General features: G+C 48.5%; 1 protein-coding gene across 2 annotated transcripts in view; it reads right to left on the bottom strand.

Moving 5' to 3' along the window:
* Positions 1-2,342: 2,342 nt before the first annotated feature.
* The window catches only part of DENND5A (DENN domain containing 5A), a 99,638-nt gene continuing 87,306 nt past the window's right edge, over positions 2,343-14,674 (bottom strand). Inside the window, exons 14-23 of one of the 2 annotated variants that reach the window (XM_081797379.1) lie at positions 14,300-14,384; positions 13,697-13,825; positions 9,633-9,754; positions 8,280-8,425; positions 7,571-7,689; positions 7,001-7,182; positions 6,283-6,365; positions 5,628-5,751; positions 4,953-5,087; positions 2,343-3,371 (exon numbers count right to left, since the gene is read on the bottom strand). In XM_081797379.1, the coding sequence (XP_081653505.1) occupies positions 3,292-3,371; positions 4,953-5,087; positions 5,628-5,751; positions 6,283-6,365; positions 7,001-7,182; positions 7,571-7,689; positions 8,280-8,425; positions 9,633-9,754; positions 13,697-13,825; positions 14,300-14,384 (1,205 nt within the window). In that variant the 3' untranslated portion in view covers positions 2,343-3,291. Of the gene's footprint in view, positions 3,372-4,918; positions 5,088-5,627; positions 5,752-6,282; positions 6,366-7,000; positions 7,183-7,570; positions 7,690-8,279; positions 8,426-9,632; positions 9,755-13,696; positions 13,826-14,299; positions 14,385-14,674 lie in introns of both variants that reach the window. The other variant, XM_006728502.2, reaches the window with a different exon arrangement.

The raw sequence follows: 14,674 nt of genomic DNA, 5'->3' as shown, positions 1-14,674 counted from the left end.
TGTAGTCTGCGATTTTCAGGCCACACACTGCACTCGAGACACACCGTTGCCATGCCTCAGCCCGGCAGTTGTGCTCTGACCACAGGTTTCCATGGCTCACATCCCAGGAGGGCCCAAAGCAGCAGGACTCGTCTTCACAGGTGGAAGCGTGCACTAAGAATGCCACACCCAGGTGACACGGCTCTGGTGACGTGGTGCCCGGCAGCATGTGGTCTTTCCTTCAGTCCACATCTACCGAGCACCGGCAAAGTTCATGCCAAGGAGCCCACAAATCTGCTCCCCTCCCCGTCTCAGACGTGACTCTGGCACTAGACTTCCCCGAGCGTCACAATCTGGCTGGCTCCTTCACATCTGCACGCCTTTGCTCACGCTGTTCTCGCTACCTGCAACACCCACTCCCTCTGACAATCCCCTACCGCCCTAAGCACAGCTCGTTATGGTCACTACCTTCCCTGGTGTCATACTCCCCCACAGCAGCACTTGCCTCTGAGTTCCTTGAGGACCAGGGGTCTGGGTCTCAGTCAGGAGCCAGGGCTTGATACAACAGGGCAGTAACAACAACCAAGATTCGTCTAGCACTTACTGCACACCTGACCCTGTTGCAGACGTTATGTGTAGTTAGGTAGCAGTCACAACCACCCTTTGATGCAGGTACTACTAGCATTCCCATCTTAAGATGGTGAGTAAATGGAGGTTCAGGAATTAAGGAGCTTGCTCTGGGTCACATTAGCAGTGCAAGGATTTAACTGAAGGACTTTTGGGCCCATAGTCTGCCATCTTAACCACTGCCAATGAATTCATTTATTCCACAGATAGTTACTGGGGAAGTAGCCAGTTGCTACTTTGTGAATGGATTGCGTCCTTCCCTCATAAATCCAAGATTTAGAATTAGCGAATAATTAGTACAACGGTTGCAGGTGTTAGGAAGGAAAATAAAGTAGAATAAGGAGATAAAAGTGACTGATGGGACTTGTTAGTATTTTAGAGTGGTCAGGGTGGGTCTCTGAGGATATCTGAGCAGAGACCTGAATCAAGCAAAGTAGTAGTTGTCGGTGGAAAAGCCACAAGCTTGGAGTGAGACAGTTCTCCATGCAAACTACTTATCGGATGTGTGGCCTTGGGCAAGTGACTAAACTTCTCTGTCATTCAATTTCCTCACCTATAAACCAGTGATAATCTACATTTGCCTTGCAGGGGTATGAGGAAAAGGGAGAAGTGTGTGTGTAAAGGACCTGGCTTAAGGTCATCTCTGGCCTAGGCCCACAACAGACATACATGCAGCGAGTTCTATGCTGCCCTTCTTGCCCAGCCAGGAATCTCCCTTCCCCCTCACCACCTACCTCCCCAGCTTCCAAAAACCTGCAGACTCCTGTGGCCCACTCACGCTCCCTGCTGGCGGGATATGGCACTGCAGCTGTCCTCAAAGCCTCCCACTCCTTTCGCCTCTTCAAAAAGCCTTACCTGGGCACTCACCGCCAGCCAGTCACCAGGGATGGAGATGAGTGAGAGACCCTCTGCGGACCCTCCAGGGGCTCAGAGCCTAGGGAGTGGGCCCAACATGAAAGCAGCAACAACCCAGAGAGGAGGTACCAGCATCTAAGCAACTACAGGAGCACAGTGACAGAATGATTAAATGTGCCCACGGAGGATTAGGGAAGGCTTCATAGTGGGTGACTCCTAAAGTGACCTTGAACAATGAACAGGAAGTAGGCACCAGGGGAGGCATTCCATCCAGGCAGGGAGAACATACAGGCAAAATCAGGGAAGCATAAAAGAGAACATTAATTGGTTTGAGGTCCTCTATCTGACCAAGCCACACTTCTGGAACTTCCTGCAAAAGTAGCTTGGTTGAAGAATAAAACTGAAGCAAGCTGGTTCCCAGACCCTCATAAAGCTCTACTATATACCATCTTGGGAAAAACAAATGCTTCTCTCAAAAAGTTTTTTTTATCCTGAAGGAAGATAGCATCTCATGTACCCTATGTTCCCACACCTGGGCTTCCTTACCCTTCAAGAAATACCCCATCTTGTCTCAGTCAACTGACAACCTTTGCAACCTTGGCCAGGTCCCTTCCCCTCTGTGCCTCAGCCTCCTCTTCTGTGGAGTGGGAAAATAACACTTATGTGCATCCTTCTCAAAGCGCCATTTGAGTTATGAACTATGAAAGCTCCTGGTGCTGCAGCAGGAAGGACCCAGGAGACGCCAGGCCCTGGGGGCGGCACCCTGGGCAGTTGAGGAAGGAGCCAAGGCAATGTTACAGCTTCTCACACTCACATGGACCAAACAGCACCCCTGCCACCCACTGCTCACAAACCCCCATAAAAGTCAGGGATCCATGCAGTTTTGTTTCAGGTGTTTTATTAAGTGGGCCATACTGTAGCTGGTTTCTAGGTTGCAAAACAACATAAATTTAACAATAATAACATAGCCAGTTAGACTGTGACAAGTTTCTTCCTTCCTTAAAAAAAAAGAAAAAAGAAAAGAAAAAGATTTAAAACACACAATGGAGGGTTAAATAAATAAGAGGAAAAAAAAAGAAAATCTGTTAAAACATGCTTATGTTTACTTCTGTGCAGCTGTGTGCCAAGAGGAAACGTGATCTTCTGCACGATGGTGCATCCTGGCATGTCTCCGTTCCAAATAATACTGACAGAAAAAGAAAAGATGTGGGACTGACTCATCGGTGCTTACAGAGGCACTACTAAAAATCCCTTTGATTGGAGCTTGGGGCTTCCTGCTCAGCACACCTGTGTGTGGCCCATGAAAGCCAAATATCCAGAACAATGTTAATATAGAAAACATTAGTTTAAAAACAACGTGGGATGGCCTCATGCCCAGGCGGGGTGAGGCAGCAGAACTGCCTGCCCCTGCGCGCCGCAGGCTCAGTCCGGGGAGGCCGCAGGCTCCCAGCACGCGGCCGTGGCGAGGGAGGGCGCCAGCTTCAAAATAAGCGGCACCAACCTCGTCTCCCTCTCCCTAGCACTCTTTCACATGAAAGTGTGTAAAAAGCAAATCAGCAAATAAACTCTAAAATAGATTATTTATTCCAAAAATCCTCTACTTTTCTTTTTACAGTGAGTGTACATCTCTCTGTCTCCTGCACAACTTGCTTAAATCCCTTGGGAAGAAGGGTCAGAGCTGCAGGGTGAGTCTCTCTCGGTCCTGCTGTTAGCTGGTGCTGGGAGGTCAGATGTCGATGCCCTTGACAAGGGATGTCTCCAGCGTGATGTTGAACTCCTGCAATGTCTGCAGCACGCGGATCAAGGAATTGACAAGTGTGTGGTCTTTGATCAGCGCCACATCCTCATACATGTGTGCGGTGATGGGGCAGTCAGCCAGCAGGGCAATCCAGTGGTGTAGGAGGTGATCTCTGGCAGGGAAGGGTCAGTCCGGATGGATCGGAAGGGAAGGGGAAGGGAGACAGTTAGTACAAGGTCAAGGGGGGAACTTGCTCCATCACTTCTTGAACTCTGAGGCTGGAGAAGTGGACAGCTTCCCCCAGCCCCCTCTCCCTCCCATCATAGTGCTTGGCAAAGACATCTTACATGGCTTTAAACGGCTCCTACTAGGGACTACTCAGCCCCAGGGACACCAACCCAACCTGACCCAAAGTGACCCAGTTACCTGCCACCAGGTCCACACCTCCTCCCCTGCCTCCTCCTGCCTCCCTAGACAAGCCCACCACCAAGCAGACACCAGGTCCAGTCAGCACCACCTCTTCCATCTCAACAGCCAGTCTGTCCCAGAGCAGAGATTAAGTAGCTTGTCCAAGTTCAGATGGCTAGTAAATGGCTGATCTGAGAATATGAACCTAGTCAATCTGGTTCCAGAGTCTGTTTCTAACTACTCTGCCAACTTCCTCCCTTCCTTGGCCCAAATGAACTACTGCTTTAAGTTTATTTGGCCTTCACACTCTTACCTGACCCACGGGACAGCCCCTAACAATCTTGCCCACTCTGATGTATATCATCCATGGTATCAAATTCATATCATTTCAGTCCCCTGATTAAACAACTCTGTCCTAATATGGAAGGATTCTCTGCCCCAGCTCCCTGAGGCCCCTATCCTCCTTTCAACTGTTTCCTACAACTGCCCTTCCTTCTGTTATTTCCTAACCCCACATCCTTTGCTTCCTTTGGGACTTCTCTGCTAGTTCTGTCTGCTTCAAACTCCCTCCCCACTTCTACCCTTCCATTAAGGCTCACCTCAAATACCACCTCCTCCCTTCTCTGATCTTTCTCCTCTACAGTTTCAGCATAATTTATGAATGCATGCTTCCTTTTGGGACTCTCACAACCTTCTGCTTTATACTGTATGTATGTATGTATGTATGTATGTATTTATTTTTTAAGATTTTATTTATTTATTTGACAGAGAGAGACACAGCGAGAGAGGGAACACAAGCAGGGGGAGCGGGAGAGGGAGAAGCAGGCTTCCCGCGGAGCAGGGAGCCTGATGTGGGGCTCGATCCCAGGACCCAGGGATCATGACCTGAGCTGAAGGCAGACGCTTAACAACTGAGCCACCCAGGCGCCCCTGCTTTATACTGTATTTAACCAGGACACGTAAACTTTTAAATGGTAGGGACCATGTTTTATTCAGCTCATTCCCCCTGCATTCCATAACGCCTGGCGCATTCAAATGGTTGTTGAAGGAATGACTTGATAGACTCTGCTTCAAATTTTACCAGTGGAATGGTTTTATTCCTTCCCATCAAAATGGGCCCCCACACACTCTCATCCCCACCCCTCCATATCCCCACACATATGCTTTGTACATGGAAATTAAGGGCCTCCAAGGCCTCACCTGCCCAGGGGCATCTGGTCATTAGCCACTCCCACCCCCTGCCCCATGCTAGGCCCCAGCACCACCTCCAAGGCTGGGTGCTGTGCACTCCGGGCCATGAGGCTGCAGTACCTGGCTCCCAAGCACACCAGCATCTGAAACTTGCCGTCCTTGCCTATGTTCCGGGGAGTATTATTGATTGCAGTGACAAATCGGCAGAAGTTCCGGGCCCTTGTATGCCAGTTTTCCTCAGGGACAAGTTCATTCTGCTCCAAAGTCTCATAATAGGTTTGTGCTTTTTCTGTGAAGAGTAGAAAAGCTTGCCAATGACAAAGGCTCTCAAAACCAACCTATCCCTAACTATCCTGCAGGCCACTAGCCTTGGGTCTCTCCATGTTGATGCAGGTAACTTAATGTAACAGGAATGTTCTGACATCACTGGTCACATTTCAAAATATAAGGTCCCTATTCTTATGTTTTAAATTTCTGTATGTGGTCCTTGATATAAAGATGGTCCTTTCCCTAGTCTGAAGATTAAAAAAGAAGAAAGAAAAACACTCTTGAGGTAAAAGGTTCTTCAACGAAAATTCTCCAAGTGGGTATATCACAGGGCTTGGACTCCAAATACTATCAACTGGCCTTTTGGATCTACAAGGAAAAAGCGTGAGGACTTGTTTCTAAGCCGTCAAGAAAAGCCAGAGCAAATAAAAACAGATCTAATTTGAGAGTCAGCTGGTTTGGCTTCTGGACCTCAGACCCCAGTGGTCAGCACCCACATTGTGCTGATGAGTCCCCATGTCCCTGCATGCTTTTCCCACCCTCACACCCTGGCTCAACTCACCCAGGAAATCCCAAATGAAGACATTTTTGAAGAGCCGGGGGGATTTAAATCCATGCTGGAAAGCCTGTTCCAGGGCCGAGACAAGGCCACATTCTCCACAGAGCAACAGCGTCAGACTGCCTCGCTATGTAAAGAAATAAGAGAACGCCAGGCTGGCCTCAGCCAAGCTGCCTTCCCGCCACTGCTTCCCCAAACCCACAGTCCACAGCTGGGGGGCAGCAAGAGCCTGGCTGGGACCTTGTCTATCTCCCCAGCACGCAGCAAGAGCCTGGCTGGGACCTTGTCTATCTCCCCAGCACCTGGCACGTGAGTGGCACAGAGCAGCTCCCAGGGCACAGCTGCACAAGAGAGGATGGATCTGGATCCCCCCAAAAGGGACAAAGCCAGAGTGACCATTGCTCAGGGAGACCCAGGCAAATCCAGAAGAGGACAGGAATATACACTGTTCATTAGAGGCCCTGGGACTGTGCTGGGTCATTAGTGTGTAAGGAAAACAGGGTAACCCAAGGCAGAAGCCCCTGAGGAAAGAATCTGCTCAATGTCAAACTGAAGCACACACTCTAGACTCTGGGTTGTCCACACTACATGGGCCTAGAAAAAGATTATTCTCTCTTACTCGATATAAAGCACTGGGTTGGAGGGCAGGAAGGCTCACCTCTTTCTCGGGCTTATGGAAGTGCTTCACGATGCCATTGACTGCCTCCCCAATGGACTCCTGGATCTGCCCGGTGTTCAGCTCTGATAAAAATCAAGCAGACAACCCTAACCAATCTCAGAAGCTAACAATGCTTAGCTGACTGACCACAAAACTGAGGACACAGGAAGGGCTCATGGGAGAGGCAGGATAGCCTGGACCCTAGGAAGAGTGGCTCTTGCCCATCCAACTTTGTCGAGGTAGCCCTTGCTAAAATCTTGGAGGAAAAGCAAAAGCTAATACCTCAGAGTTCCATCTCTAAGAGAGTCTGGTAAAGTTTATTTTCCATTTTACCCTGGAACTTCTGGCAACCAAAAGAGGGCCAAGACTTGGCTGTGAGGCCCAGGAAAAAGGAAGTAGAAGGCCAGGAGGCAGACCCCTCTCCTCTCTAGAATCATATATAAATAGTACAGAGGACATAGTCCAAGCTACATGAGCCCTCCCCTCTCCTTCGAGGGGTCTAAGGAGTGTGACACCCACCCCACCCCACCCCACCCGATACACCACACACACATTCATGAGAGGAGGGTGACAAATGCCTGAGGCTGCTTTCTTAGCAGAAGTGGTTCCTGAGGCAGCTGCACAGGCTGGGGTCTGGACTCCCACATCAGGGTTCCCAGACATCTGCCCACATTCCCCACCTAGGTGGCATGAGGGCCCAGCCCCTCCTCCCACTTACTGGGCTTGTTGTTGGGTGAGATGGTAACGAGCCTCCGGATGACGCTGGGGGACTGCTGCAGGGGCGGGGTCCGGCACGGCCTCTCATCCACCTCAGGCTGGGACGTGAGCAACTCCCCAACCAGCACCCGCTCCAGGCTCCCGTCATCTATGCCCTTCCCCAACCACCGACCACATGGGAACCTAAAGGTCAAGCAATGGCTTGTCAGAGCTGCCAGCCCCTCCAATGTCCTTCCCCTTGCTGCTCAGCAAAAGCCATCAAAAAGCCAATCCCTGGAGACAGGCTCTGAAACCAGGCTGGGGATTCCTCAAGGCCCTGCTCATCCATCCCACTGTGCATCATCGGGGAAGCCACCTGAATGATGGGTGGCCTGGAACCTGTGCACAGCAACATCATACGTCTTAGCTTGGAAAACCCTCCTTCTATTTCTTTTCAGGTGCATGAGGCAGAGCCAAATAGTCTACCACGACCGAAAAGGTCTCCTTGAGAACTCCACATACCCAGGCATCAAACCCAAACCCTGGTATACCTTGCCCCATTATCTTAGGGCATAGCTGAGGGAACACTTACTTGTAGGTATGTCCTGTGATCTCATTCCTGACCATCACATACTCCACCAGCCATTTGGCATACAGCCCAGAGTTATCATGGCCTATCTGTACCGTAGTGAGCTTTCCCAAGTTCTGGCACTGTAAAAGAACAGTCAAATAAAGAAGGCGGGTAGGTCAAGAAAATTAGAGAACAGAGAGGCACTACTCAGAGGCACAGATCTGACTGGCTGCCTGCAACCTGGCCCCTTAGCATCCATAGGGAAGAGCTCATGGCTCTACCTACCACCAAGGCTGGTGATACAGCACTCTCATGATGGGAAATGATTGAGAAAGAAGATGCTACTATCTGAAGGAAGAACAGGGCCTACAAGCAGAAGGGTCTCGAAGTGGGACAGCAGTCTGAGATTCAGAGGTCTCTGTGAACACTCGGGCTCAGCAACTGAAAGAACTCTTGGGGATTTCTCAACATGCCATGGACAGGGAGTTATGCAAGTCCAGATGGGTAAGTGCCTTCGAGTCAGAGACCGCTTAGACAGGGCAGGCTCCCCCATTCTTGGGTCAACCCTTGGCTCTGGCCTCTGATCATCTCAGGACAGGTCAAGTGTGCTAATACATTAATACTATAAGAGCAAGACCACCATAAAACCCTGCAGAAAGCTCCCACAAGCAGCCGTTGCAAACTCAGATCCCGAAAGAGCCTGGGGTTGTGATACCTGGATAACACATACCTCAAAGGTCATCTCTAACACATTCCTGGGAATCTGCAGGATCTGTGTCTCACCCAGTTCTCCCGAAATGCAGATCCATGGGTTGGCGGTGAACATGGAGCCTCCCAGCTTCTTGCTCGGTACAATCAGGATATGGTATGGGATCACTGTTTGGGGGAAGCCACAAAGGCATTGAGGGGGATAAGGAATCCCTCCCATACCTGAAAGGGCCCTGACCTGCCTGCCCAGGTATGCTGGCATGCTTGCAGCCCCTGCTGTACCAGCCCCAACAGAGCCAGGAGCAGCAGGTCCCAGGACCTAGTCTCTGGCTGGCTTAGAATATTAGCCAATCCTACCCTCAGTCTCTCTCCTCTCAGGGTTACCACCCAACCATCAAAGATCCAAGCCCATATGCAGGCTCAGAGGCTAAGTGAATCTGTTCCTTAAATAATATCACCAACTCCATGTTGTACTGAATTGCTTTTCAGAGCACTTTTTAATCTATCATCTTGTGAACTCTAATAACAATCTCCAGAGAAGTCCTATAATGCCTTTTCTGAGGCACTGAAAGGGAAATAGTTTCCCCCGAGTCTCCTAAGTTCCAGTCCAGTACTGCTCTTCCTGCAGCCTACAACACTCATCCCAGAGAGGGAGGATGGGTGTCATATAGAAGCAAGAGTCCATGCTGCTGAGGCTGCTGAGTCACCCGTCAAACAGCTAAGCATGGGGCAAATTCAGAGACTAACCCCTAAGGAAAAGAGCATCCTGGTACCAAAGAAAGATGAGGCTCCAAAAGCCTTCCTTAGACCATACTGAACCCTCCTTCCTCATGCTGCAAATAGGGAGACAGGCCCACAGCAGCAGTCAACTCTGCTCCCAGAAACCTAATGAGTTAGGGCAGAGCAGAGCTGGACCCAAATCTCCCACCACAACCCGGAGTTCTGTTACTTCAGGAAGAGTCTTTTTTCCCTGTGCGCTGGTTTGAAACCTTCTAGGATGCCGAATCACTCTCTGAGCCCAAAACAAAAGGGAAATTTCTTTACAGGTGTGCAAAGAGGGCAGTGAACTTCACCATGCCACCCACCTCCACTCCACCTTCATCGCCTTAGGCCCCCAGGGCGGTGCCTAGGACAACAGTGACAACATGATGGCCAAAAAGACTGAGCTCCCCCGTTCAGAACAAGAGTAAGAAGCTTCAGAGAAAAAACAACCTCCACAGAGGGCAAATGTACATCTCTCCTACAGAAGCAAAAGGCAAATAGAAAGTACAAGTGACAATCTTCTTTCTTTAAAAAAAGGGACAGTGAGCTAGCCTTAGGCAGGCTCATGAAGACTGGCACTGAGAAGGCTAGTGGGGAGCACAGGGCTACTCACGGATAGTTGTGAAGACATTGGTGAAGCAAAAGTAATCGACGGCATTGAAAGAGAGGAGGTGATAGAGGAACTGCTCCTTCTCGTCGTCACAGCGCAGGAAGGCATAGCGCTTGTACAACTTTCTGTCGGAGAGGAGGCAATACATCAGTCCCCCGGCCGAAAGGAGGGGAAAGAGGCTAGAATTACTCGGTTCTGGAAGGAGACAGCTAAGGGAAGAATAAGACGTCAAGCTTCAAGTTTAGAGTCACCTAAAAAAGGAACAAAGCCAGCTACTCCATCTAAATGAGGGCTAGAGGGAAAGTGGCTGAAACTACAGCAGAAACAACAAAGCCAAACTCCACCTGTGTCCAGGCATTGATGTTACTACAATGCAGTGTCAGAAGTCACGGGATCCCCTTTCCTAAACTGGGGGCTGGAAGTGTCACCCCTCAGGGATGGCACGGTTCTCCTCAGGCTTCTAGCTGGGGCATCACCCCAGTGTGCGGTGTGGGAATAGCAACGGCAGGAGGTCTGTGAACCCCAATCATTACCAGGGACAGCCTCAGACCCTCAGCAGACCTAAGACCCATGAGTCAAAACACCGCTCTGAATGTGAATGTAAGCCCAGGACAGCTTGAGGCAATAAAGGGAACGATCCAGGTCACAGACAAGGAAGAGCTACGTACATCATGTCCTTCCTCTCTTTTCAAACTTTCTCCCGTCCCCATCCCCACCCCCACTTACTCATCAAAGGCCAGCTCCTTTGCCTGACACTGTAGACCCTCTCCAAAGGCAATGACACCTTCCCCAAATAGAGGGGGCATGAAGAGCCAAGTGCACAGGCCTTCAGCACAGAGAAAAAAGAAGGTAACTGTCCTGGTTGCCAAGATTGCAATCACTAAGATGGATTCAGTAAATCTCTGAAGTTTTACCTATAAGGTACACCCAAGAGATTAATTCACCATCCAGGGCCTACGATGTGCAGGTGCTAGAGAGGGAACACCTATCCTCAAATACAGTCCGGGTGAATAAATCAAGTTAAGGCCATGGTATAAGACTGCCCATAATGAGTTGCAAATGAAAGGCTCTCTGTGGGAATTTAAAGAGCCATAAGCCTCAATGATCCTAGATGAGGAGAGGCCTAAAGAACAGCACGAATTTAGACAGATCTTGCAGAAGAAAGAGGACAAGGGTATGGAAACCAGTTTGGCTGGAGTTGAATGCTGAGGGAGATGACCAGTTAGCAATGAGGTTGAAAGGCTGGGCTACAGTCAAATGAAGGAAGGCCCTAAATAATCAGCCTAAAGAGTTTGCAACTTACCCTACAAGTAATGGGTTTCTGTAATTTACCCTAGAAGTAAAGGGAAAGCCATAGTGGTTTCAGAAAATTTAAATATAGTGCATCTGAGGAGTGAAAGATTGAAACTAAGGCAGTGGCACTAGATAAGAAGACAGGTGGAGGCAAAGGCAAAGGACCTGAAACGTGCATGTGGAAGGTAAAGCAAAGCAAGGAGTCAAACTGGACCCCAAATTTCAAACTAGGTAGGGAGGAAAGGGGTGTTCAGGGAGAAGAGTGGCAACATTAACAAAACATTGGAGAGAAAGGTAGTTACGGTGAAGAATTCTGTGAAGCTTGCGCTTTTGTTCTGTCTGAACGAAAGGTAAGATACCTGAATGGAAATAAATGCTGGACTGGAGCTCAGGAGAAAGTCAAAGCTACAGCTTCAGATGCACAAGTCACACGATGGGTAACAGAAGTCATGACAATGGGTGAGATCCCCAAGTGAGAGAGAAGCGTGAAAAGAACATGTGTGCATGCAGAGAACCGAGGACTGGAAAGGGTAAGGGGGAAGAAAGATCAGGATCGAATAAGGCCACGGCAGCCATGCAAAGTGAGTTTCGAGGTAGAGGGGCTACTGCACAGTAATAGTCACTGCAGGGAAGTCAAGGGAAAACAGTGTGAGCTCAGTATATAGGAGCTAACTTTTCCCCTAGACTCTACAGCCCCCTTAACCTGCCTCAACCTAACCCCCTTCTCCAAGCTGCAAACAGTTTTGGAGGCTACCTGGAAGTCCCAGAGACTCAGGAACATTCTACCGAGATGTACTCTCCAAGGCTGTCCACCTCCTCCTGTCTGTGCAGCTATGCACACATTTTATGTGCCCAACTGAGTATCTACTAGGTGCTAGGCAACATGCTCATTCATGCCCTCAGTGAAAGCAAATTATAATAAGCAGCAAGCAACTAGATAATAATAATACAGCCCATCAGTGGTGAGGCAGGTTTGAATAAATACTGTGACAAATGCTATGGGTGCCCAGGGGAAGAATGAACCCAGTCTCTGAGATGTCTAGACAAACTCTAGTGAAAAAACTTCTGACTAGGCCCTGAAAGGACTAAAGACATACTGAGAAGGGTGAGAAGTATGATGTGGCTGGAGCTTTAAGCAAACTGAAGAGAAAGATAAGAGAGAGCAGAATGAAGGAATAAACAGATTTTGACGAAGGGCCCCTTTTTTCTCCCTTATACCCCATCCAAAATGCAATCTGTGGCAGCAAAACCCATTTTCCACTCACTGGAGTAGCACTGGGGCCAGACTATAAGGTGGAAAGTTTCTAGTACTGAGTAAATTCTGAGCTTATCTCCTTTAAACGGGGCTACAGTTTAAAGAAACCAAAATTAGCCTCCTGACCAAGGTCTGTGCCCTGTTTGCTGTGGCCTGGGCCTTTAGGCTCATACACACCCTAGACCTAGCCACTGTTCTGGACTTCACAAAGTGCTTGTGCTCGACCATCTTTCAGATGCCTCCCTATCCTCCTGCTGGTGACACCCACACTGGCCAGCAGGAAACACTCCTGCCTATCCTGCTACAATGGCAATTTTTTTTTTTTAACCACACACAACTGTGCCCTAGAATCTGGTGTGCATACACTTCCCTTCCAAAGGCTTACACGTTCACTTGTTCTCTTTTAGTTGTTCTCCCCGTCTCCAAATTTTATCCCTAAGCCCTTTTGTCTCAAATCAAATTTAAGTGCTTTAAAAATTGCTGTTTCACAACCTCTCAAAATGACCTAACTTATCAAGGTTTTAAACCTAGTTCTTGCTATGTTTTACATGCACAGTAAACAATCTAAATCATTATATTTTCACTTTGAATAAAAACAGATATTGCAGGTTTAATCAACTGGCTACACAAAATTTCCCCAAGAACCAGTCCTCTGCTTTATCATCCTTGGGGAAGTCAGATAATAAAGGACACCATGAAAAGATGCCTAAGGAAATGCTAAACAAAAATGTCCAAGAGGCTTGCCAGTGAAGAAAGAGCCAAACATAGGAAAAGTGGAGAGGTGGTGGCCCGAGAGGCAGAGAAGGGGGACAGTCCTCCTTCCCACTCCTCCTCTGGTAGCTAGGGTACAAAAAGAATACAAAGAATATTAAATCCAGAGAAGGGAACTGTAGGTTTAATGGCCCCTGGGAATGTGAGAACCATGGAATCTCTCCTCTTCCTCTTTCTAGGTGGAAAGTGTGGAGGGAGGGGGCCCATGAGAGCCATTGGAAAGCCTTTTTAAGCTCTAGGGAAACTCAGGAAGGGTCCAGAGAGGAAGAGGAAAGATTGTTGTTTTGGTTTGGGCTGGCCCTGGCCTCATAAGAGAACAAAAGAGATAAGGGGATATCTTAGAAGTTTCCTTTTCACTCCCTAGTCCTTTCTTCCCCAGGACAGGAAAGAGACCAAGAAAATGCCCTGTGCCTAAGAGGTATACAAGTCTCCTGAGTGCAGTAAGGAGAGGGGAGCCCTAAAAACTCTGAGGTACCCAATAAGGACCCCATCCTTCTCACTACCTCTTTAAGAAAGCTATTTGGGGACATGCAAATGGAGAAGGTAGGAAGAACAAACATAGCAGAATTTTTCTTCTATAGTTAAAGAGGGAGAAGAGGAAATGCTACAAAATCTTCATATGCAATTTGAGTTTAGCTGAACACAGCAGAAATGAAATAGTGAATATTCTCCCTCCTCACACAGGGGTTTCCAAACCCTCCCCACCATTCCTGGGAGCCTGGTTCTACTCCAGGTGGAATGGCCTTACTTGGTGAGCTCATGATCTGAGAGAAGCTGCTTCAGGTGTCTGGAAAGTAACTTTTTTTCCATGGATAGTCGCACCCATGCTCTGGCCTTCCCCACATCAGTCTTGATTTCCCCAATGTTCTGGATGTGCCTGAAGGGAGAATGGGAAAAAGGAGGTGGGGAGTGGGGTAGAAGCGGAACTCACTACCAATACCTCCCCCTGTAAAGCCAAGCAGGCCTGGTGAGACAATCCTATCCCATCCTGGTGACAATCCACCTCTCTTGTTCTCTAAATCCTAGGCTTCCGTGTGGCTTTGCAGAAAGGCTCACCACAATTTGCAGGGGGCAGGGGGTGGGGGCAGTGACAATACAGCTCTCAAAAAAACCAGGCAAACCCTGGAGCCTGTGATACTCCGGTATAATTCTCCAAAAATGTCAGGAAACTCAACTGCTCATACAGCTCTACAACTGCATCATGAAGCACAAGACCAATGACGAGGTCTTCCTGGTTAATGGAGATGCTGTAGAAGCCTACGTCACTGAGACCCTGCTATTTAAAGCAGACACCTAAGGAGCAACTGAAAACAGGCTTTTAGTAGCTTAGTATATATGAACCCAGACTGACCTCATATCCTGAATGAGGGAGATTCTCAGGGGAGACATGACCGAGCTGGCATCAGACTTCCTCCGTTCTGAATCAAGAAGTATTCCTAGAACAAAAAAGCTGGTCATGTCCCAAGAGAGATCTGACTATCCAAACAGCGATCCTGACTCTTTGTACAGGAAATAGTTGGTTATTTTGGTAACAGTGTTTCATGAATATTTATTAACTACTTAGTAGGTATCAGATGCTATACTCTTATACATATTATCTCATTTAATCCTCTAACAACTAGATAGCCAAGGAAGGTATCACAGAGAAGGAAACTGAAAGTCAGAGTAGGTAAATGCTTTGCCCTAGTTACCAAGTGGCAAAGTCAGGACTGGAGGAAAAACAAAT

This window comes from Leptonychotes weddellii, chromosome 11, assembly GCF_054177405.1.
Source record: "Leptonychotes weddellii isolate Sample4059 chromosome 11, ASM5417740v2, whole genome shotgun sequence".
In the NCBI taxonomy this organism is placed as follows: domain Eukaryota; kingdom Metazoa; phylum Chordata; class Mammalia; order Carnivora; family Phocidae; genus Leptonychotes; species Leptonychotes weddellii.
This window is presented reverse-complemented; position numbering and strand designations above follow the sequence as displayed.